The 25,072-nt window shown below is 41.4% G+C and overlaps 1 protein-coding gene across 7 annotated transcripts in view; it reads left to right on the plus strand.

Moving 5' to 3' along the window:
- The window catches only part of LOC133983036 (plectin-like), a 148,355-nt gene that overhangs the window by 69,100 nt on the left and 54,183 nt on the right, over positions 1–25,072 (plus strand). Inside the window, exon 1 of one of the 7 annotated variants that reach the window (XM_062421956.1) lies at positions 16,807–20,243. The exons of 5 other annotated variants lie outside the window; for them this stretch is intronic. In XM_062421956.1, the coding sequence (XP_062277940.1) occupies positions 16,988–20,243 (3,256 nt within the window). In that variant the 5' untranslated portion in view covers positions 16,807–16,987. Of the gene's footprint in view, positions 1–16,806; positions 20,244–25,072 lie in introns of those variants that run through there. One more of the 7 variants, XM_062421957.1, reaches the window with a different exon arrangement.

Consider the following 25,072-nt stretch of genomic DNA (forward strand, 5'->3'; position numbering starts at 1 on the left):
CTCTTTACAGTATGTTACACAATTCCTACACACTCTTTCCTCTTTCACAAGTGTTAGCACAAAGCCAAGTCACTGAGACTACAGTATGTGGCACTGGTCCAGTTCATTTAAATGCTACGGCCCCTTGCCTGTGTGTAACTCTGATGCTGCTGTGTCTCAGAACAGAAAAGACAGTAGACAGTAGTCTTTCTCTGATTGTCACCCAGTCTTTTCATGTCTGCACAGCGAAAGCATTTTGACACGCTATCACGATACAGTAGATGTAAATGTGAAAATGTCTTCCCACACAAAGCTGCATGAAAACCTTGCATTCACTCTCATGAATACTCTAATGGGTCGGTAATTGTTGAATTAAACATGTCATCTGTCATTCCGACAGGAAAATGGAGTGCTTGTGCCAGATTTAATTTGATCCTCTCACTTATGTTCTTTGTGCGCGTTCAACTTTACGCCCTTGTTTGCCTTTGTTGCTGCTCTGAAATTTTAGCTCTCTTTCAAACACTTCAGCGCCACACACACACACGTTCGTTCGCAGACACGCTCACACCTACACACGAACAGAGGTATTATTATGGAGGGCGGCTCTGACCTGTGAAGGAGGAGGGGAGGGGGGGGGGGGGGGGACGACTCCTATTCTGTTGATCCACACAGCGTGACGTGTTTGAAACAGTGAGCGGAGAAAAAAACTTAGATAGTGGGAGAAAAGGCAAAGATCTGACGTGACACACTGAGATCAAAAGGGAAGAGAGGAGTTAGCAGCGAGGGAAAGAAGACGGGGAACATTGCTGCTGAAATCCTGGCTGTTTAAAAGTTCTACTGAAAATGTTAAGCATGGAGTGCTTCTTCTCGTCCAAAGGTAAGTCACACTGTTGCGCGCAACTGCGGCTGAAAGCTTAGAAAGGAGACAGGTAACAAAAGCCAAGTGGTAAAGCGATACAGGTGGAGAGCAGACAGAGGGAGAGTTTCTAGGCTGTGGATGGGACTACACATGGGTCAGACTGTAACAGAGCGAGGGATCTTTTCTTAGAGTAATGCACGTGCAGCATAGACATAACCACTCATGAATGAGCCACCTCACGTGCGATTTCTGTGCACTGACAGAGAAGTTTCAGCATGTACGTCTGATTTCATAATGCTGCATCAACGATGGATTAAACCTTTGAAGGTGTAACTCAGTGTGAATAGATGCTGACTATGGCCATGTGGTCCTGCAGAGATTTACTGTCTTGTCCTAACCGGCAGCTTCTTAATTTGCCAGTTTATGTCCCTGTTTCAGCAGCTCGTGCAGTATATTACCCTCTCTGTTCTCTGCTGAGCATGCTGTACTGTGCCGCTGATTCTCCTCAGAGCCCACAGAGAAGGGATTTTTCTCTCACTCAAAGGCCCTTTGCTGTCAAACTCTCTGGGATTACCTAAGGAAAAGTTCCCACTGAGCTTCCATCAGGCCACAGCACGATTCAAAGACCTCCCACAGAGTGAGAAGAAGTGGTGTACTGTGTGTGTATGTGTGTGTATGTCTGAGTGTGTGGCTGGTTGAGGTTTGTCTGTTTGGCAGTGACCAGTGTTCCAAACACTGCGGAGGAGAGGGGAGAAAAGCCAAGAGTAGATTTCTGATTTTGTATTCACTGTTGGATATGTGTGTTAGGTTGTTGTTGTTGAACAGATATAGATTGTAGTCACCACCATCTAGTGGGCGACTATTGCAGTGTACTTTAGGTACATTTTTTTCGTTTTGTACAGTATGGTATGGTATGGTATGGTATGGTATGGTACAATACAGTACAGCATAGTACAGTGTGTAGTGTAATGTAGTGTTGTGTAGTATAGTATAGTGTAGTGTAATATGGTATGGTACAGTACAGTATGGTATGGTACAATACAGTACAGCATAGTATGGTGTAGTGTAATGTAGTTTAGTTTAATGTAGTGTAGTGTAGTGTATGGTAGTGTAGTGTAATGTGGTATGGTACAGTATGGTATGGTATGGTACAATACAGTACAGCATAGTATGGTGTAGTGTAATCTAGTTTAGTGTAGTGTATGGTAGTGTAGTGTAATGTGGTATGGTACAGTATGGTATGGTACGGTATAATATAGTGTAGCTTTTGGCCTCATGTCACAGTCTTCATAAGCTGATGGTGGTTGCTCTGTAAACACTTGCAAGCAAACGCACTAAGCACAACTCCACCTGCTGGCGAAGACTATGAGATAAAGATGAAAGCTTCATTAAAAAGTAGTCACATTAGTAGGACATTTATGTTAAAATGAATTTGTCAAACTGCTATTTTTCAAACGTGAGAATACACTTTTGTGCCAAACCTTTGTGTTTTGGCTGTACATCATTCACAAAGTTCATTGTTGTGATATAGGCACTCAGTGACATTTCTACACAGGAGTCCAGCGACAATGAACACAAGCAGTCAGGCAATCATGCAGTCTTTCATTCAAACAAAACTAAAATGCTAATGGTGAAGTTATTGTACCAAACCTGTCTGTTGTGAACATCCATATCAACCACAGTTTGGTGCAATTGTCCTGTTCATTGAGGGATTATTCCCAAATTCATTCACTTTCATTTTCAACTTAAAATGTAGTTAATTAGATAATCAGTCTGAAGTGTTAGCTTTTTTACCTGTGGATCATCTGACTGTTCATTCTTAGGCTGCATCTGTGCTCCCAAATCTCAGCAACTACTCTACTTTGAAAAGTACAAATGAAAGCCAAACCAGTGAAAACATGACCCTGATATTCATTTAAATTTAGGAAAATGTTCTGTTTTATTCCTGGAATTGAGTTTTGTTAGTTTAGGGCGTGGGTTGATGTAGACCAGTTTAGGGTGGTGCTTGACTGTGTTCTCGAGCCATGGATATTTTGTTCCATGGCAGAGTCTGAACTCTAATAGTAAAAAGAAACCTAATAAAATATACTAATATACTAATAAACCCAGTTTATTACATGTGTGAAAGTCATTTTCCTTACTCTGGCTGGATGAAGCTCAAAAGTACAAATATGTGGCTCGAAGAAGAAATGTAATGCTTGCTTGACACAATAAAGAAGGAAATAAAAACGCTACTCAATGTGCAACAGCAGACTTTTCATGCCAAATGTGCCAATTGGGATGTTCCAGAGGAGAGTCCGACTGCAGTTTCCGAATGCAATCTCTCACATCCTGTTGTTGTTCAGTATTATCTGATAGGTTCACAAGCCTAAAACATGTTGCGTCTTCTGTGATCTTCTGGCAGCAGTTATGCTCATAATCATTACATCTGCACAATACCACTTTGTACTTTGCTGCAACAAATGACAAGGCTTTTTTTAAGCTTGTCCACCCCCAAATAATCTGTCAGCTACTGTACATTTTTCTCCTTTTGGTCATAGTGTACGTCTTAAATAAAGTAGTCAGATTCATGCTTATTTGACAGCAAAGTCCCTGAAAGGAAGACATAACCATTTGAAAAGAGTGTCAGAATGTGAAACGAATGTCAGCCTACTAAAAGGTTATCATGACCGTGTTATTATATAACATATTTATCATAAATATTGATGATAAACATTCACGGCTGTGACAGTCAGCTGTTGAATACCATACCAAAAGTTAGACAGGTCTTATTTTAGAGCTCACATTTTTTTCTCTGATCATCGATGTCATGAGGTGATGATTTAACACAGTGTTGGTTACGCATGAGAAACTCTAGTATGGCTGATGTTACTTGTATGTAACTCACATACACAGGAAACTACTGGTACTTATGCAGGGTATGTCCTGCACAGTAGCAAAGCGATGTGGGTGGTAAATGTCGGGGGCAGAGTGGAATGACCCCTAGTAGAAAGGACAGCTGAATTCCAGCCTTTCGTCTGAAATAGTCACGTTACTGAAGAAGTCGAGAACATTTTTAATGCTTATTCATCAGATCCTGTTTCTGTTTACTTCAAGTAAATTTCTTATTGGAGTGATTTGATAATTAAAAGCAAAGGCAGAATAATTTAATTTATCTATACCACTTTATGGGAGTGTTCAAAACCAAAATACTAAATAAAACTTTAGTAATAAATTACTTGTTATAATATACTATAAATAAGGATTACTCACCCTAGCACAGCATATCATAGGAATACCCCTCCTAATAGAAATTCTCAGTAATTTGCTGTTGTGCCTAGCAACACCAAAGCTGCTATTATTCTTTTTGTCCAGTAGATGGAGATATGACCCAGCTAAGCGCAGGTTGCCTCCTGGAAGTGTCACTCAGTGATTTATCTTACCCAAGATAAAGATTTCCTCCTTTTGTGTGAAAAACACTTAAGAGGAGATAAAGTTTCCTTGAAGTTCAAGCACTATTATGGATTTGTAACTGAAGTCTTTGTCAAATAACTATTAAAACTGGAATGATAAAGCATGTGGAGAAACAAAATGACCCTTTTAAATGAAGTGTTTGGAAGTGTCTTGCCATGCTCTGCTAATGTAACACACATGGAATACTACTCTGGTTATGCTAATACCTTGTCTTTTTGTCTGTCTTTTCTAGGTGAGTGTCCCATCTTCTGTTGTTTTCATTGGCCTGGATGGTCGGGGAATCTGAAGCTGTCAGAACCAATAAGTACTCTGATTAAATTTACTCTTTCGCATCATGGGAGTGCAATTACACACAGGAAATACACAGATTCATTTAAGGTGACTGATGGGAAGACGCTTGTGACTCTGGTGCCCTTTTCTCCTTGCGTGATTCATGTGTTTATGTCTGCATATCTCAGGGCAGGGTTTCTAGAGGTGATTGACACACTTGATTGTCACAACTTTGCTTGTAGTAATTACTTAAGCTTGAATCCAAAGCTTCTCACACTGCTCAAGCGTCACATATCATAATGTCATTGTTCCATTTCTAGTTCAGTGATGCGTACACATTTACTATACGCATACATTTTGGCATGTTTTATGGTGCCTTCAAGGAGTCACAGTTCTCATGAATCAGATGGGTTGGGTCAAGGCCAACGTTTCCAAGCTGTCGTTTTCCTCAGAAGTGCATCTGGAATGTTTTACACCCAGTACGATAAGCCAATAAAACGGTTGTAGCACCTGGGTGTAGCCAAGCCCCCTTAACGGAACAGGTCACTTCACTGCTTTGCTTTAAGTGTAGTACCATTTCTAGGTGTGTCATGGAAAATATGGCCCATGACAGAAAGGGTCCATTCAGTGAGTGTCCACTGGATGTCTCAGTATGCTTTTTTTGTTGTTGCAATGTCTAAGGATTCATTGGGTCTGCTTATGTCAATATCTGCTGAAATGTAAGGCTAAATTGCTCAATAAGATGAGAAGTACCATTGGATGTTGCTAAAATGAATATGTGGGTGTGTGATTAAAGGGTGGGGTAGAGGGGAGAACAAAGGCTGTTTAGTTTCTCTGAACTTTACTCACAAAGCAAAAATGCCAAGAACGTGTGTGAGTGTGTGGTCGGCTAACGTCGATCCCGAAGGAAACACGTGTCTCAGCACATCAGAAAATGTCTCTGTTGGTGTTTGTCCAAAGGGTGACCATTTAACAGCACAGATAGCTTTCTCACTGTCGTAGCTTCAGTGCACACAGCGTTCATATTACAGCACCTGAGGGTAAATATTTACTCCTGCAGAGACCTGGTCATGCCTTACGGGCGGGGCTTTATAAATTGAGATGGATCATTGTTAAAGACCGGTCTGCATTTCTCTTTAAAGGGCCCGCTGGTATTATATTCATTTGATACTCTATTCTATTATCTCTAATTCCCCTGCAGTACAAGTATGTCAAGGAAACAGAATTCATTGGCAAGCCACAGATATGCCGCAAGAGTGTACTATTCATGCAGCCCCACAACCTTCAGCTAATTCATTCATTCATTCATTGCACTAAAACCATTTAATGTGTTTTTGTTTCTATGACTGCAGCTTGCAGTAAGAGGAGGCTGCAAAAACATCAATCACTACGCAGAGCTGTCAAGGAAGTAACCTGACATGCTGTTGGCCGCACGCCCTGAGGGACAAACTTTTAACATACTCTGTATATGACTCACACACCTGGGCTTTCATATAGGAGTTCTGTTTTTGGGCCAATAATGTGCCAATGAGTCAGCTTCATTGTTCCATGTAAGAGTAGCTCCTGCTCAATGGCTTTTATTGCCACGAGGGAAGGGAAGCTGCCCATTGTTTGGACTGTGCTGTCTTTAGGTCAGGACTAGTAGTAGGTGTCACCATGGAAAAACAGGATATGGACCCAATCCAGCCATGCTGATAAGGAACTAGTAAAAAGGAAAGCAGAATACCATCCTCTGCTGCAGAGACAACACTTTTATTGTGGGTGCGGTTGTGTGAGCCATGAATAGCTTATAGTAATGAAAACGGCATGATAAGTGTAGATTCATAACAAGATACAACAGCTAAGTCAAAGTCTCTGTGCAGGAATATTAAACTCATCAGAGCTGTTTTATGTAGGTGTTTATTATTGCTTCCATAGAAGTGTACTTTGAGCATGCATGTCAATAGAAACCACCTTGTATTTTATTACTCAAGCAGTAAAGCATTCTGGGTGTGGTGTATTATTCTTAAGCTTTCATGTCCTGCCAGTCTCACAGACAATGCCATGTGGAAAAAGCAGGAATACTGTTGGCATAATTACAACTTAGTTAATATAAAGGAATAATACAAAATGATTACTTCCAATATCTCACTCCATGCACTGGGTGATGCTCTGTACCTGAATATTAAAGTTTTAGTTTAGTTTTTTTTTTGTTTTTAGTTGTTGATTCAGAGGCAAAGACTGTCATGCTATGCAAGTGTTTTTTTGACAGGAGTGACATTTTCTTCCCTCACTTTGTGGCATGAAAGGACACGTTGGGTTCATTTTTAGTGCTTTTTTATGTTCCTGTAATTATACTCTCCTGCAGGGGAACTGCGATTCCAGATAACCAGAGCATTCCTGAAGTTCATGGGTTACACGGCTGTAATGTTGTAGACATGTATAATGTGTTCGAGGAGGCAGAGAAAACAGTCTTACGCAGGCAGATTGTTCATCACCTGTCAAGTGTTATTTCAGCAGATGAATTGTTGGTCACATTCCTCTCTCTCACTCTCACTCTCTCACTCTCTCTCCTCTCTCTCTTCTCTGCCAAGGCTGTTTTGGATCTGGTGGACTTCATACCTGTCTGTTATGCTGCTGGGGTGGTGCTTTGTACTCGCCTCTCAGCACTGGCATGACAGGATTTCAGGAAGTGAAGTGAAAACTTGATTTTTTTTTTCTCATCAGGAAACCTGAACCTGAAAACTCACTTCAGATTCCACAAGGGGGATTTGAGTTTTGGCAACACGAGATTCTGTTCTACACATTTATAAAAAACATCAGTCTGAATTAGAAATGGAGCATTGTTCCTTTAATGTCATGACATTTATGAATCTTTCCTACATTATGATGTTATAGGAGCCTTCTTGTGGGTGTTTCAGCTCAGTGAAAGAAATTGACAGTGATAATAATGATGGTGAGTCACTGCTGTCTGTTACTGAGCTCTAAAGCTGTGGGAGAATAGGCCCTTTTCTTTACTCAGCCACAAAAACACTAAGTAAGTTTACTGCAAGTCTTTCTTTTGTGAAGGGAGCTGCTCTTGTAGTCATTTTTTTTCTCTCTCTGCTCTGAGGAAAGAAAGAATGCGACTGATTCATTCTCGCCAGGCTGAGGGTTTTATGGTAGTAAGGATAATAAATCACCCCTCCGTGTCTCTGTGAGTGTTTGCAGGGGCGTATGTGCCTGTGCGTTAGGAGGCACCTGTATTGTGTTTATATTTTATTAGTGGCTGAATTTCAGGATGCCTATCCAAAAATAAAGCTCAGCCTCTTCAGGTTACAATGCAAATCCGCACATTGTGACAAGCAGTCAGGAAGGCCAGCGTCCGGATCCTATGTCAAGTTTTGTTGTTTGATAGCTGGTTGCCCATGGCAGCAGCAGCAGTAGCAAGCCCATGTTTTCCGGGACCTCAACTGTGGACAGCACATGGTATTTGCCTAACCTGTGGGTTGAGTTGCTACAGCAACCAAAGCCTGGCATGGCCACACCCATGCACGGCTTTGTAGACACTGATTCATCGTGCAAATATTCAAATGATTTTTTTATTTTTTTATTTCAAAAACCATACAGTGTTTTATTTTCTGCTTTTTTTAAGTAGGTACTTTTACCCTCACTTAGATATTTCCACAAACCCAGTGCATGGACTTGCCCACTCGTAGCATTGGGCAGTGTCTCTGTCTCTCTGTGTCAGGCTGGTCACTGTTGGCTGGCACTGCAAATCCTGACGCTCCCTACAGCCATTTTATACCCTCCTCACCATCCAGACTGGAGCTCCATTTTGTGAGGGTCTAATTCCATTTAAGCTCTGCTTAAAATCACTGATACTTTTATAACTGAACTTGTGGTCATTTGTTAAAAAATGCTGAATTATTTCGTCATGTATGTCATACCTCCTTCAGACAAGGATCGAGGAAGGCCGAAAGTGTAGTTTTGAAACGGCTATCAAAATGTATTGAAAGGAGGATTATGTTTGGACTGGTTCAGATTAGTTTTAACAATGTGCTGGTCTGTATGCCTTCTGAGTTCAGTCACAACTTCATGTTTTTGATGTATCCTTCAGGGTCAACTACACACACTGGCAACAAGATAAACTGATACAGGTGTTGGGTTTTTCCTTTGATCGTACAAGTTAGCTTACACCAGTTTGTTATGTACACACTGAAAGGAAATTTTCATTTGAGTGCTATATTGTTGGCTTGTTGGGTTTTGTAATACCTGTCTCCAATTATAAGATTAACCCAATGCTTTTTATCAACCTACAAAAGTAGGCTCTACCGTAGCTCTATTAAATTGCTCCCCATAAAACAGAGATTAACTATGCAAGAGACAAAGCCCGAGTTGTTGTTGGGTGTATTTTGAACGACTTGATTGTGCCTTTTGCAGACTGGCCTTTAATTTGGTTGTCTTTGTCTTTTCTGTCTCTATCTAGTTGTTTTGTTCTTGCTTCTTTGCACTTTCCACACTTCATCTTCATCTCTGGGGCTGTAATTTGGGAGGTTTCTCAAACAAGTCGTCCAGTGTGTATCTCCCAGTGAGCTGTTACTGGAATAAAGCGTGGGTGCCTGTAGATGTATGGGACATGAGGCAGGGTATCCGGGGCAGCAGAGAGGATGTGTCCATCCTGGCATGGCCTCTGATTTATAGTGTAGATGTTCCTCTTCGTTTATGAGACACAGATGAAAAGATTCCCTTGTTCTTTTCTCACAATCACCCTCCCTACCCTGAAAGTACCCCTCCACTCCCATTCCTTCTCTCTTTTAGCCCCCATCTTGCATGCCACATTGATCTGCCGGACAAGCGGTGGGTCTCACAAGGGTGAAAAGAAGGAGTAGCAGTGCAGTTTTCACTGGGTGGTGAAAGCAGAAAGAAGTTGTTGTGTTTTGTTGGAGGCTCTCAGGCCTTTCTATGATATGTCAGATCAAAGGAGCATGGACACAGGAGACCTGCTCGGAGATCGGTTCTGGCTCAGCCCGAAAAAAGGTAAGTGGCACCATTGATTGTTTATGACACAATGCTGTCAACTGAGGTGGGACAGAGCAAGTAAATGATTCTTATTGGTCAGATGAAAGCATTATGTCATGAAGAGGTGTGGCCATTGACAGATAAGTCATTTTTTTCACATTTTGGAGTACAGGGTTAAACTGAGAGTCGAGCATGTCATTGCTCCATCTTGTGCAACAATGGTTAAGCCTTTGTAGCTCTTGACTGTTGTAATACATCTCATGCATGCTGATTCTGATCCCTGGCTGCCGTTAAGCTGAGCTGGCATACAGCTCTCGAAGGGGAAAGAAAAAGAGAGTCGAGGGCTGGTTTAAATTTTCTGTCCAGATCTCACTGCTGGAACTTGTTTACAACACAGAGCGTTTTTGTAGTCTCTGACTGTTTGCAAAATTTGCCATCAAAAGCTATTACTTTTATGTCAGAATGGGAAGAACATATTCTGGAAGAGGAAAAATGCTTTAGTACTGATTTCTCAAAGTGCTGGATAATAGATTATACTTGCCATCCTTTGCATAAATCATAGGAAACGTTATACATAGTTGATGCTGTTGGTAGTGTTAAATGGCAAATCTGTCAAATTACCGATCCTGCATTTTCTCTGCACCCATTTTCCCCTTCATCATGGGTTGGCTCCTGTCTAAGTCAGAGAGGCTGTAGGGGGCGATGTGAGGTTGGACACATCCAGAGACCCATCCACTGACACATAACAGACAGCTTGTTAGAGAGAAGGGGGAGTGAATTATGAAAGGGACTTGGCAATCTTTTTGGGTGCTCCTGCTTATTTTTGGTGAAGGAAGGCATAATCTGTGACTTCATTTTTTTTCCACTCTGGAAAAGGAGAAGTCAGTGTGATCTGTGACGCGTGGAGTTGAGAACACAAGCAAGGCTTGTCATTTTTACCTCAAGCACACACCAGTTTATAGATTTTCCATGTGCATTTATGCGTGTATTGGTGAGACAAAAGCCAAGAATCTGGCTTTTCTTCCCCACACTTACACAGTAGTCTATTCCACTTGTGACGCCAGCAGTTTTATATTCCCTTGTTTAAGATTTTCCCCTAAAAAAAGGTTTTCACTTTTACATATATGTTGGTACACAAAGCTTATTCTATAAAACAAAAGTTGCTTTGCTTTGCAGTTTTTTTTAACAAGCCTTATATAACTACAAAGATATTTATGGGGGAAGAAAAGTTTAGGTTGGCAAAGCAACAAGAGCAGCTCCAATAGTGTCTTGATAGATTTCAGAACATTACTTTGTCTATTGTTCTGGCCCCCTCAGCTCTGAGCAGAGCAAAATTTCCCTCCTTCTACTGTAATTTACCCCATGTTATATACTATAGCCATCCAAGAACAGTTGATTATTTATTTTTGCAGCAGTGTGAGGAATGCCAAAAACACCTCTCACTCTCCTTCTCTGCTCTACAGCTCGTATAACACACAGTGCTCCTTTGTCTGTTGTCATATTGCGGTTTAAAACAGTTCTGTGGGTTTTTGTTTGGTGGTACAGCACGTTTTCTTATAGCCGCCTCACTACTTTTTTTACCACCTCACAAACTATTTCACTCTCTGCTCCCTCTGGATATCCATGAGGCACTCAGTTCCCTTCAAGTCATCAACTGTTAACTCCGCTAGATCATCCTAATTACACCCAGACTAGCCAGGAACCAGTCAGTGCCAGGAGTTAATCCATGCAGCTTCGTCCTTCTTGCATTTCAAAGGAGACTTTATCTGCCTGTTCAGGCACTGTTGACACTGTTGGTAATGCTGACACATACACACAGCATATGAGTCAAGGTTGTCTTAGGGGTTGTATTAGGGTGAGATTGAAGCTTGTATGCAGTCAGTCGGTCAAGATTTCATAATAGTCAGTCAAGTTTATTTATAGCCCAAAATCACACAGCTATTTCTCAGTGTGAAAAGAGTGTGCAGAGTATGTGTATATCTAGAACACAATACATTTGACTTTTTCACATAAGACAAATCAGAATATTCTTTTCTCATTTAGGCCAGGTTGTGTAGTAGTGTGGCTTAGTTTGGCTGCAGCTTATTATTATTTTCAATATTGATTAATCAGCCAAACATATTCTTGATTAACTGCCTGGTGTGTAAAATCACAGATACTTTTAAACAGTAGCTATCAGAGAGCAGTACAGTAAAGTCTTTTAATTTCTTTGACCAAAAAAAAAGAAAAACTTTCCCCAGAACTTTCAAGTGTATCTCATGATCCCCCTTCATCCAAACCAAACTCCATCTGCTGCAGTAGACTGGAAGAGTTGCAGTTGACAGCCTATAAGTATACTTTGAGTTCTAATTTTATTTTATTTTGTTTGCATATCTACTGTTTCTCAGTAATATATGAGAGGAAAACAGCACGTTGCATTGTGGAAACTGCAGTAATATAATGGAAAGAGTTTTTGATTGATAATGAGAAATGATCAAAATAGTTAGATAAATTAATTGATAGATAGATACATATTCTGCTGCCTTGATTAATTGACCATTTGTTAATCATTCAACTAATTGTTGCAGCTTTAATTATTTCATTATGTTTAAAGAAAAAAAGCATGCTCTTGAAGCCTGCACTTGTTTTCTTCAAAGAAGAAACTGAAATTCATCAATTTGTAACCAATTAAAATAAATGACTAAGAAAGCCTATAATTACTCTGTTGACAACCCCAACCTCCATATAAAGCTGTTTACAACGATCTCTAACTTTAGCAGGTTCCTGTGTCGGAGGTGTTTGTGCTCTATCAAACGTCAGCTCCGTCAGAGGGCACAGCTGTCCCGTACTGAGGGTCACACTCCTAACTATAACTATACCCAGCCAAGACCCAAGCTCCACAAATAAAAATAGGTGTATCGGCCAGATACAAAAAGGGCGTCTCTTGCATTGCAGAGTCATTCGTCACAACTTCAAAAGAGTCAAGTCATCATTTGGGATATAGTGACGGCTTTCCTCCTTTTTTGCCTGGCAAACAAGTTGATCACATTTATTTTAATCCGCCCCGTATTCTTTCACTGTAACTCAGGTGCTTTTTTTAATGTTCTTTGTTGTGCTTTTTTTGTACTTTTAAAGCTAAAGAGCGACTTTTGTCTCCCACTTGTGGCAGTGAGAGTATTTAGAAAAACACAGTCCACAAATGCTTACATCATAAGCTCCACCGTAGCTTACTCAGTCGCTAATGATGTGACTGTAAAATAGTTGATAATTTTGAATGTTGTGCAACCCAATGAGGTGACTCGTTTCACTATCAGAATTTGATCTATTCAGTTCGTTAACACTTGTAAGTCCACAAGAGTCACACGATTCAATTATTTGATCCCCATTGAAACTAGCACAGAGCTAAGTGGAAGTTAGCTGGTTTGGCCGGTGGTTTCTGGACATGATTCAAACAGCCAGAGCAGGAATGTGTCGCCCGACGTGAAATTTAAAAAACTCTGTATACTGTGTACTACAGATATTTATCTGGTGCTGATGGGTTTATCAGCGTTGTGTGAGCTTGTTTGGCGAGGGCTTGAAAGTAACTGAAGTTCTTTTATATGTAAATGTTTCGGTATTTTCACTTTTTTCAACTTTTATTGTCAGAGCAGCTGTTTTTATGTTCCTGCTTCAAAGCCGGCTGCTAAATGTAACTTTACAGTAAATCTTCATCGTCATGTATCACTTATCGTGTTAGAATTACAGCATAACATGTCATTCATTAGGGAGACTTGTCACATGTTTAGACATCTTTTCTTTAGTTTCAACATAGCTTTTGACTTCAATGTAACTCCTTGTAATCTAAGCACATCCATTAGTGGGTAAGAAAGACCCCGCTGACCTTTTCTTTCCCTGGAAGTCGCTGGCATGGTTTGGATCTGATATCAGAATGGAGGGCTCGTGTGGGCGACCAATAGGCCACAGAGCAGCCTTTACAGTGGGCCAGTGGCCAGCCACTATTCAGTTGGTGACAAGTCTATTCTGGGACTTGTGGAGGTCTGAAACATGGAAGCAGCAGGTTGCTCCTAACCAGGAAATTATTCAGATACACTTGCCAAATGTCTTTTTACTCCTTTATCTGCTTCAGTCAATCATATAATCCTTTTACTGTTGACTGGCTGCTGCTTCAGTGTCTGTTTATAGTCTGAATAAAATTAGATTGCATTAGCTCTATACTAAGTATAAATCCCAGTTCCCTTTTGAGAGACTGTTACTGATCATTTATGATGTTGCTAATGCCACCTGACTCCTTCACCGCACCAGTATGAAAAGCAGCAGCACTCCATGTTCATGTCCAGTGACTGTCAGGTCCAGTGATTCAGTATTTCTTTTGAAGCAGGCATATTTAATATTTGGATGACTGAAGGGACCGGGCCTGCAGCCAGAATAAGGGTGACTGTTTGAAGTTTGAAGTTCACTGAACACTTTGTGCATAAACAGTGCATGAAATCACACTGATATGCAGCCCGGAGAGCAAAGCACCATGCATGGTGATGCAAATTACCCCAAATGAGGTAGCTCTAGGCTTGAATTTTAAAGTCTAGTTTGCATATTATTAGTACTGATTTGCGTCATTTACAATGTATTTGTTATTTCTGTTTGGATCATTTTATCATGACCTTGTTAAACATTGACCCCTAACTACCAACTAACTATGTGACTTAAACATACTTATTACACCACCTCTCCTTGAGTGTCAGGCAAATTGCAGCATGTCAGTGGTAATGAATGCTTCGTCATTTTTCAGGAATGCCTTCCTTGTACATTGAACCTGAGAATTCTTGCGATGAAAGTTCCTCCAACCCTTCAGACTGAATCACCATCTTCATGTTCAGTCCTAAAGGGATGATTTAAAGTCACAGAGGTTTGTTTAGCACATAACTACTATAGGTGGAGCACACATTGTCATGTCCTGGGACCTTCCAGTTTGACTACATGCAGGGTGTCTGCAAAGTCTCTTTACAATTTCAAAAATTCATTACAAAAGCAATTGATGAGATATGTTAATCAGATTTGTTCTATGTACTCAGTGGTTATCAAAGTTTTTAATCATATTGCATTTGTGTATCGTGTATGGAACAAAGATACGGGACATCAACGACCTGAAGTAAAAGATCACTGATGCCATTGCCACCATTGATGAGGCTCTGCTACAGCGGACATGGCAAGAAATCGAGTACCATTTTGATGTGCTTCGTGCAACTAATGGAGCCCATATAGAGGTGTATTAAATGATTACATTTCCACAGATTTGTCTATTCATTTGCTTTTGTAATAAATGTGTTCAATTGTAAAGAAACTATGTCATAGAGCTGTCATGTGAAGGTTTGCTTTTGTATGAAAGTGTAAAGTTATGGCATTAGTGATGTTCACTGCAGTACTGTCAGAAGCATTTGCTGTCACAGAAGGAATTATTCAATTGAATATTGCTGCATTATTTTGAATATGTTCATATTTAATGTGGTTTTGAGAACATACTGTATGTAAAAACTATGATTTCTCCCTCAGATAATTAGATTTTCTTGATTACCAATGAAAGCTTGACAGTGTGCTAAGGTGTTCTTCAGATCACAGTGTCTTTGCAACTAGTCCTAGCCCAGTGTAGTCCAGCTGTCCAGGACAACAGATTTACGGCGCACAGCTCCACTGCAGCCCTGAAAGCAGACATGGCTTACTCAGAACTGGCTCACTTGATTTGACTGTTGCCATGGCAAATGTAATGTAAACAGTTTTCCGCATGTGTTTGGATGTGTAACAGTGTGTGCGGTTTCAAACAGCAGAGGGAATGCATCATTTCATCGCTGCCCACTATAATTTCGCAACCAGATCACTGTGCTCCAGCACACTTTAGTCATCTTACTCTACTCTTCATTATATCCTTTTCCTCCAATGAGACGAGTGAGCATGTGCTCCCCTGTTCTATCCGACAATGGTCAGTTCCTTCCAGTTGAGACTTGGCTGGACACAGGCCATGACAGGACGCTCTCACTAACACAGAGAGACGGACGGGAGACAGATGTACAGGAGAGAGAAGTGATCTAGGGATAGAAATCTGATATCATGTTCCTGGGAGTGTTGTAAAGGTTAGCTATATTGCACAGTTCTTTATATAGTTTGCAAGAGAGATTCTTAGTTCTCAGCTAAATGGAAGCATGAAGCCCTAATGTTAGCTGTTAGCAGCAGCACAACTTTACGGTGTCTTACAGCCTGTTGCATCACTTTAATGAGCTGTAAAGGGAAACAGTGATTAGTCTACGTAGTTTCCTTAACTTGGTGGCTTGGTGACCCTCCAAACAAACACAGATATGAATAGAATTGAACTTAGTATTAGTTTCTGTTACATTAAATCAACATGGCTAGTACAGTATCAGAGTGGTTGGAGTGATATGTCAGGAGAGTTTGATTCCTCGCTATTAAAAGCATTGTAAAATGACTGTCTATATAGAGAGACCAATACAGTTTCTCTTCAAATGTCACCAGCCTTTACTGTAGACATTCAAAGTCTGTCTGAAATGAGATCTGAAAACCACACCTTGGGCGTAGAGTAAAAGCCTTTCAGTGATACTTGACCGGGAAATGTGTAAAAGTAGACGACTTGCACTTGATAACATCATGGATGCAAAGCAATTCGCTCCAGGGCAGATTAGATGTATGCCAACCTGTTGTTTCGTTTTCTTACAACTTATCTCTGTTTAGGACAGCCCATTCTTCGAGTCAATGTGTGTCTAACACACCAAAGGGTGTGTGTCAGCCAGCCTTGGTGTATTTAGAGGTGTGTGTACATTATAGAGGAGGCGTGTGCATTCAGCTGAGGGTTGGGTGTCTCCGTAAAAGTCACAGAGCTACAGACCATGTGCTCTAAAACACTTCATAGGCGTGTTGCTCCATTCATTTGACATCGCTTTTTCTTTATTTCAAACATTTTATTACAGACAGGTTTTTCTTTGCTTCCTGCTGTACTGTTTACTTTAGTGAGACTTTTTTTCCATGCCAGTTTTTTCCTAAGAAATAGAGAGACAAGGTAGGAGGAGCCGGGCTGAGAAGTGTGCCTCACTCTCTCTCTCACACTCTCTCACACACACTCCCGCTCTTCCATTCTGTCATTGCCATCTCGGCAGAACGAGACTGAGAGACTGTTCATTCCCAGCCACGCTGATTTAAGGGGAACAGCACTTTTAACTTTGTCAGAGGAATTTTTTTTTCTTCAAAATAACCAAAGGATCACCAAGAACACGAGGAAAAGAAAGTAAGAAGAGAGATTACAAGTATTTATTCTTTCATTTTCTCTAATTGAAATAAGAAGCACGTGACAGCCGGTTTTGCCACTGGATTCTTTCACACAACAAGACGTGAGGTTGTCTAATTTATCTTCTTTTGATGTTGTGCATTTTAGCTGTACTTTAAGAGATTATACTCACAAACAGCACAATGGTTGCTGGAATGCTGATGCCCCTGAGGGACCTGAGGGCCATCTATGAAGTCTTGTTTCGAGATGGTGTCATGGTGGCCAAGAAGGACAAGAGACCTCAGACCATGCATCCTGAGATACAAGATGTGAGCAACCTGCAAGTAATCCGTGCAATGGTGTCTCTGAAGTCTAGGGGCTTAGTGAAGGAGACATTTTCTTGGAGACATTTCTACTGGTACCTCACTAATGAAGGCATTGTTTACCTGCGTGACTACCTCCGCCTGCCCGCTGAGATTGTTCCTGCCTCCTTGCAGAGGGTTAGGAAGCCAGCTGCCACTCTTGCTATTGCTCATCGAGCTGCACAGGTCCAATCTGTTGAAGGTCCAACATCTTATGTTCCCAAACCGGGACGCAGGGGTGAAGCAGAGAGCCAGGAGGCAATGGCTGAGCGTCAAAGCTACCGCCATAGGATGATGGGTTCTGGAGAAAAAGAGGTCTACTCTGACAGGACCCCCAGGTTCAGGGGTCGCCCGCAGGCTGCAGAACCAGTCAGGCCAAAAGCATCATGGGATATGGAGGACCAGGCTCAGCCTCTGTTTAGGAAGGGGAGCAGCTTCAGAAGTGAAACAACAATGATGGAAGAGAGCAGGGTGAAAAGAGTTTCTCGTCAGCAGCTTGACGTGAGCAGTGAGAGGGTAGTAACAACATCACAGGAGAGAAGAGTATCTGAAGTCCAAAATGAGAAGTGGCAAAGTTCTGTCCCTGTTACAAAAGCAGCTTGGAAACAGGACGTGTCACAGACCAGTCTGACATCAGTGTCCTCTATAATAACCCCACCATTAACTATGGCTGCTGTCGCTGCGGCTACAGGTGCTGCAACATCAAAGATGCAAGTCGAACCCTCTACTCACAAGACAAATAAAGAGAAGCCCAATATTGTTGATGAAAAAGCCTCCATGAAGCCAGCTGAAATCTCCACACTTCCTGGTAAAGAGGTCAAAGAAGATAAGATGAAAAAGGTGATTGTGGATCAAATTAAATCTGCAGAGGTCAAGACTACAGTTGAAATTGCAACTGATAAAGTGAAGCCCCAAGCAGTTGTTACAATGGCATCCACTCAGGAAACCACCAAACACCATACTGATACTGCCACTGCTACCATCACAAAAGTTGTTAATAAAGTTGTCATGGAAGAGAAGCTTAAGATAGCAAAGGTTAATGAGGAATCAATTAAACCTGCAGAAGTGAAGACCCCAGTAGAATCAAATATGAATCATGAGAAGGCCAAGACAACTGCCAAAGTAACCATCACTCAGGAGACCTCTAAACCCAAACCTGACAGTACTGCGGTCAAACCAGTGGAGTCCACTAATGCAACGGAAGAAATTTCCAAGGTTAAAGTGACTCAGGAGCCCATTGATGCTAAAGTGACCTCAAAAAGTAAAGAAGTACCTCAGAAAACTACTACAGTGACTGAGACCTCAATACTTGAAGTTAAAACTACCATCAGTAAAACAACTCTCTCAAAAGCTATGGCCAGCTCTAAAGATGCAAAGCCAGTGACTGCTCCTCATGTCAAAGATGAAAAAGAAGCACCAGAAGAGACCCAAAAACTTTTAGTGGAAGTTCCCACATTAGTGCAAAAAGAAGTCTCTTCTCCTGAGAAAAATGTTGCTTCCACCGAGGTGGTTGTAGAGACCAAACAAGTGGTTGAGGGAAGCTCCAAATCAAAACGAAAGAAAAAGAAAGGTGATAAATCCAAGAGTATCAATGCTGAGGTACCACCTGATACAAAGGTGGGGGAGGAAAACATATCTAAAGACAAGATCTCTAAAGAGGTGGCAGAAGATTCCCTCCAACCCACACCAGTGATTACCTCAGAGCTCTTAACTATGTCTACCAGCATAAAGACTGAAGGGCCATCATCTGCAGAGAAAAATAAGAGTGATGCTAAACTAAATATTACTAGGGAGCAAACAAAGGATGGCCCTAAACAATCAGAGACATCACTGCCATTAAATCAGACCTCTGCAGTGCCCCCGGTGGATCTTCCAGAGAAGGCACAAGTTAAAGAGAAGGCTGAGGAAAGCAGAGTCAGCAAAACCACACAGGGACCATTATGCCCTAAGCCCGAGTTAAATGCTAATTTGCCACTCATGGAGAAAGTGAAATCTTTGGAAACGACTGTTACTAAAGTGGAAACAGTGACGGTGCAAAAAACAACTAAAGTGGAACTCATACAGGAGAGCTCTAAACCTGAAGTGAAATCCCCTGCACCACTGTCAGAATCTCAGAAGCCTACAGTTGAGTCTAAATCCATAATAAGCACAGACAAAGCTGCAGAGGAATCTTCAAAGGCTAAGAAGAAAGGGAAAGGGAAAAAGCAGGCTCAAGCACCAGCATCAGAGGCCATAAACATAAAGCCTGTCGTTTTGCCTGAAGCAGAGGCATCCACTGACATTACATCATTGCCCAGTGCCACAGTTAAACACAGCCCTGTCATGGCCTCTGAACTGGGAAAAGTGAATGTTTCTCCAAAGATGACTCCTGAAAGAATGTGCAGTGAGGAAACCATGCAGGCAGCAGCTGTGCTCTCTGAGGCCCCATCAGACAAAGGGGAGGTGGAGCCAGCCCCGCTCTGTGCAGAAAAAATCAAGCGGGAGGTTCCGAAACCAAAAACATCCTTCACTGCGAGGGAAGCACCCGCAGCCGGAGAATTAGCGTCAGCAGCACCAGCAGTAACAGCAGAGGCAGCTGTAGCTCAGGCGCAGGCCAGCCCCCTCGTCGAGCAAGAGGAGCCTCTCAGAGTTGCACAACATTCGGCCACTCAGGCAGCAGAGCGCAGCACAGAGAAAAGCCTCTCTGTTTCTGAGGCCTTAAAACAGGAGGGAGAGAAGAAGAAGGACTTGGAGGAGGACACACCCTCTGGCACAGCCACACCCGCCGTTAACCAGCCTCACCCAGAGGACACCTGTGAATCTGAAAATCCCGAATTAGACGAGACCATGAAGAGGAAAATTGTAGTGGTTGAGGAGATAGTTGAGGTGAAGCAGATTATTAGTCCGCAAGCAACTGGTGAGCAGTCACCTCCTCCACCTGTGCAAAGTGAACAGGAAGGGGAAGAACTGGACCTGGATGTTCTGGAAGCACTTGCCATAGAGAAAGCACTTTTGACAGGGGCGGCGGGGGCCACGGTGCAAGGAGCCTCACCTGAGCCAGAATGGGACCACTCACTGGAGGACCCTGAGGACAAGACATGGCCTAACTTCATTGAAGGTTTGTTTGAAAGCATGCCAATTCATCTACTTCCTATCCTGTTCTCTCCCTCTCTGCATGTGATGTAATTCCTCCTGGTTCTAGGTTTCCACCTATTTTTGAAGTGTGGGAGGTCTTAGGTAGGCTATTAGGTGGCAGCTCTATTGTTGTTCTTCCACATTGTCTTGTACTTATAGTACTTCATACTGCAAAGAACATAGCCATACTATAATTGTCTGTCTTTGACATCTCTCCCCAAGTATTATTTGGGGTGATTTAATTGTAGTTTTTAGCTTAAAGTTAAAAGCACAGCCTTACTTTGTGATGTGGACAATCCCTCTTTAAGAATAGTTTCAGTAAGTTGGTAAGAAGAATCCATTATGATGCGACTGTGATTTAATTTGATGTTTGTTAAAATAGATCAGTATCAGTAACACTCTCATATCACACCCTGATAATTGATTCACACATAGTCACAAGTGAAAGTCATACTTTTAAAACAACTTTAGAACCAAATAAAACCTTATCTGCAATTTCCTGTATAGTTTACATGCATCAGTGGCAATTATTATTCCATTAAACAAATCATGCACAAAAACAAACTTTTGGGTGGGGATTTCTAGTTCAGTATGGATGATGAGACTGTTCACTGTTAAAATGAAGACGGTAATCTCTGGAGCCATCTCTGAGTGTTTGCCAAATGAGATTACACAGACCTGCAGTCATTCCAACAAGGTGGGGCTGTTTGCTGAGATTCAGCCTCGCCTGTTCCCTGCAGAGACAGTTGTGTGCGAGTTAAACCCAGACATAGACTAAGTCGAGGAGGTGTGGTGCTTTTGGAAACATTTCTCATCTTTGCTCCAGAAAGACTGTGTTCTTGGCACTGTGTTTTGTTGTGTAGCTGCACTCTTCCATCTCCTTTCAATCTGTCTTGTATTAAAGATAAGCGTGCCTCCCTGCATGCCATTATGTAATGGTATGCGCAGGATATGGGAGTTATGCGGAAAATGTGATAACAGTACTGCAAGCTGGTCATATTTCACTGGAGTTGGAAAAAAAGAAATAGTTTCAGAAAATCAAGAAGAAAAAGGGTGCCATCTGATGCTGTAGTTTGCTCTGCTGAAGTGAAACTCGCAGTGCTTAAATCATGAAGCATGTTCATGTGACTACAGATTTTGGATGGTGTAACATGTCACGACTTTCAAAAGTGAAATAAGATGTTATTTTAACTATCATGGGAACCTTTTGTAACCTGAAGAGGGTGTATAGCAAGGATCTCACATGGGCGTTGTCTGTTGCGGGTGTGAGCAACGGACAAAGAGTCAGGAAGTTGGAATAACTTGCTCACAGCTCTATGGGTGTGTTTGTTTGGTTCCACACGTGACAGATGATCTGGATTCAATTAGCAGGCTGGGTCCTTTTATTCAATATGTGGTACTCATCAGGAAAATAGTCCCTTTTGCAGTTAGATAAAAAACTGTATTGATTCACATGTACTATAAACAACACATGTAACTCCTTTTAAACTTCATTCTAACCTCACTGCTACAGATCCAACATCTATATGTACTTGAACTCTGTGTAGCTCTGATAATTGGAATTGTGAGAATTCACAAAGAGTTTAACTTTTAACTTTTGAGCTCTTACTGTTGTGTGAAGTCATCAGATATGGACACAGCAGTGCCAGTCTTTCAGATGACCACCGTTTTTGGTGCCCCACTGCTGACACCTGCTGTCCATTAACAACCATTGTCATCTGTGATACAGACCAAATACCACAACTGCTGTGTAATCACATGTGTTTTGTTAAAACTCAATGTAATACAAATTTCACATCTTATAGTGATCAAACTTTGTTTCATTTGTGGTCGTCAAAGAAGTTTCCATCTTAATTGGACCTCAGATAAGATATACAGTGTCAGTACAGTGTTCCACAGAGATACCATTTTTAGTGCTGTGGTCCAGCTCAGTGGGGTATTCTTGGCATGTCAGTAATTAAATAGCTGTCAGCAAACTCAGTGACACTCTGGGTTGTAGCTGCAGTTACAGTAGGTATGTCTACTTGCTTTTGTCATGCTACAATTTCTGTTTGTCATTCATATTGCATCGGTGATGTGGAAAGCAGGAACAAGGAAAGTATTTGAAAAACTGACTTATACCACAAAAATGTTTCTTGCAAAACAAGGGCTTTTGAAACTGGTTTGGATTTCAGGGAGCAGTTTGCTGTTGTGTGTGGCACATTTGATCATCTGTTGAATGGGGGACGCTATACGTGCTCGAACAAAAGCTGTGTAGGGAACGCTTTTATATGGAATTCTTGAGTAACTGTTTCAACTTTGCCCACACATGGCACCAGAGGCAATTAGACTAAATCACATCCCAGACATGCCACTGAGTGCCTCTGTGTTTTCATCTCTGAAATCATGCCCAATGCATACTTGTGCGATTGGTTAAATGAACAGCGTACAGCATGCTGCAGATCTGTGTCTTTCATTATGGTGACTCACCCGCACCATTCTCAAAACTGAGGGCCTGATTATGAGCCAGAGCTTTTTCAGTAGGAAAACCAGAATGAGGAACATAATGGACGTTCAGACTCATGATATCTATCAATAGCATTGGCTGGGTGATGCAGCAAAAAAAAAAAGTCAGCCTTTTTTTTAATATAAATCATTGTTGATGTATCATGATATGAATCAAGTTAATATTTATAACTTCAAAGTTTCTTTAAACTTAAAATTCCATGAAGATTTCCTTTAAGTGGATTCAGAATGTGAAAAATTACCAAGAATTGGGTTGACTACGAAAGGAAATATTCTAATAAAGATATAACGCTTTTTTGTCGTAAAGAGTAATGCTAGAAAACGCCGACAGGACATTTTGTTGTTGGGGCTTTTCTCTGAGCACCCACTTGTTCATTTCAGGGAATGGGTTTGCTGGTGCTTGTGACTGTAAATGCTTGCACACTGTGTCCACTATTGAGTGACAGTGTTTCAGGCAATAAAATAGGTTTGTGTATTTCCTGTTTCAGTTGGCACACATTTTTGGCACAGTTTGCAATTGTGAGTTGGACCAAAGTATCACCACTAAACAATGTCTTTTTACCTAATTTATCCTCAATATCTCCTTTGTTTGTGGTTGTTTTGTCTGCTCAGCGGTTGCATCCTTCATCGGCATCAAGTTTCCTCTGAAGGACCGGACATCTCTTTCATGACTCACTGTGGTTTATTCAGTGAAGTCAACCAAACATACAAAGAGAGTGGGCTGTGAAAAATACTACTATATGATTGGTTACAAATCGCTTTGTTCCTGTGATTTATAGGCTGTTGTGCTTTGTCAGGGAATGTTTCCTTTTGATACTGATATTGAAATTTCTAATTTTCTTATCTTTTGAATTTTATATCATGATGAGTGCATATATGGTTGGTATCACTCAGCCCTACAGTAGCCTGCGTTGTGAGTTGACAGCTAAAATAGAAACTGCTGCCTTTTCTGGCCACCAGCACTGTTTTGCTCAAAACAAAGTAGGTGACCTTAGCTGCCATGCCCTATATTTTACTGCTTACTCCACCTGTGAACTCACTTCTGATGTTTTATTAGACTCATCATAACTGTCCAAAAATATCCTACGTCCACATTTCCTAAGCACACCAAACAAACGTTTTGACAATGAATAGATCTTGATACGACAGTCTGCAGCCAGACTGAAACTTTGATAAAGCCGCATGCTGCCTGCATTCATTACCTTTATATCAGTCCAAAAATGGTAATTTGATATTGCACAAGTTATGTGCTCAGCTGGACTTTTTTTCGAACTGTCTGTGGAAGTCTCAATGGGCAGAATGAAGAAAACAACTTAAGAATTTGCACCAGTGTAACAGACAACCATAAATATGATTTTCTCCCATGCTGCTGTATGATCTTCCAACATCCAAGTTTTAGTTGCAGTTTGAACTACCGAGTTGGAGAGCACATAGTGTTTGTTTGATATCAAGTTTAACTGCAGTCTGTTGCAACATAATGAGAAGAGGCTGGACGGTGACTCAGAATAAGAAATCTGCTGTTGCAATATAACTGTTAACTCACTCTAAGCCAAACCCAGGAAACACAGAGATCGATAACATGTGGAATACATTGAGGGTTTGGCCAAGAGGGTTATGACGTTAGTCATTTCCCAGGGAACATGTTGGGCCTTATTGCTATGGCTGACTAATATGACTTCAGTTCTGTGAGAGAGCTGAAGGAATAGTGCTTTATTTGAGAGTCTTCTATAAAGCCTCCATGTGTTCTGTATTTTAAAGTACACCCAAGTGTCTGACCTTTACATTTTGACCCTTAGTTTATACTGTGATTTCTCCAGAGACACGTCATCACCTGCTCAGTGGAGACTGATTGTTAAATGCAGGGGAGTGGGTTTTACATACTGGAGCCTCTGCACTAAACGGGTGTAGATTGAGACAAGAGGTGTTTCCCTCCAGACACAAGCTCAGAATACCTTTGGGCTATGTGTCCTAACATGAATGATATGTGCATAAGGCTCAGGCGCCCGTTAAGTTCAGGAGTTCGTGAGGATGTTCCCTGCGATTCCCCTGTAAACCCCCTACATGGTCTCTCAGTATAGCTGCCTTCATTTCACACAGGACATCCATCTATAATGTCCGCGTTTAGTGACAGAAGACAATCCCAACTGTACGCTCCAGACGCTGTTGTGGGATTGCATTTAGCATTACAGAGAAATGGAACCGGTTGTCAACGCTGCGATTCACAACGCCATATGCATATATTAAAACCAACTATATTTAGAGAATGTTGTGCATTGCTGTGATCCCAAAAGCAATAGGGGATAAACA

This window comes from Scomber scombrus, chromosome 7 (assembly GCF_963691925.1).
Source record: "Scomber scombrus chromosome 7, fScoSco1.1, whole genome shotgun sequence".
Taxonomy (NCBI): domain Eukaryota; kingdom Metazoa; phylum Chordata; class Actinopteri; order Scombriformes; family Scombridae; genus Scomber; species Scomber scombrus.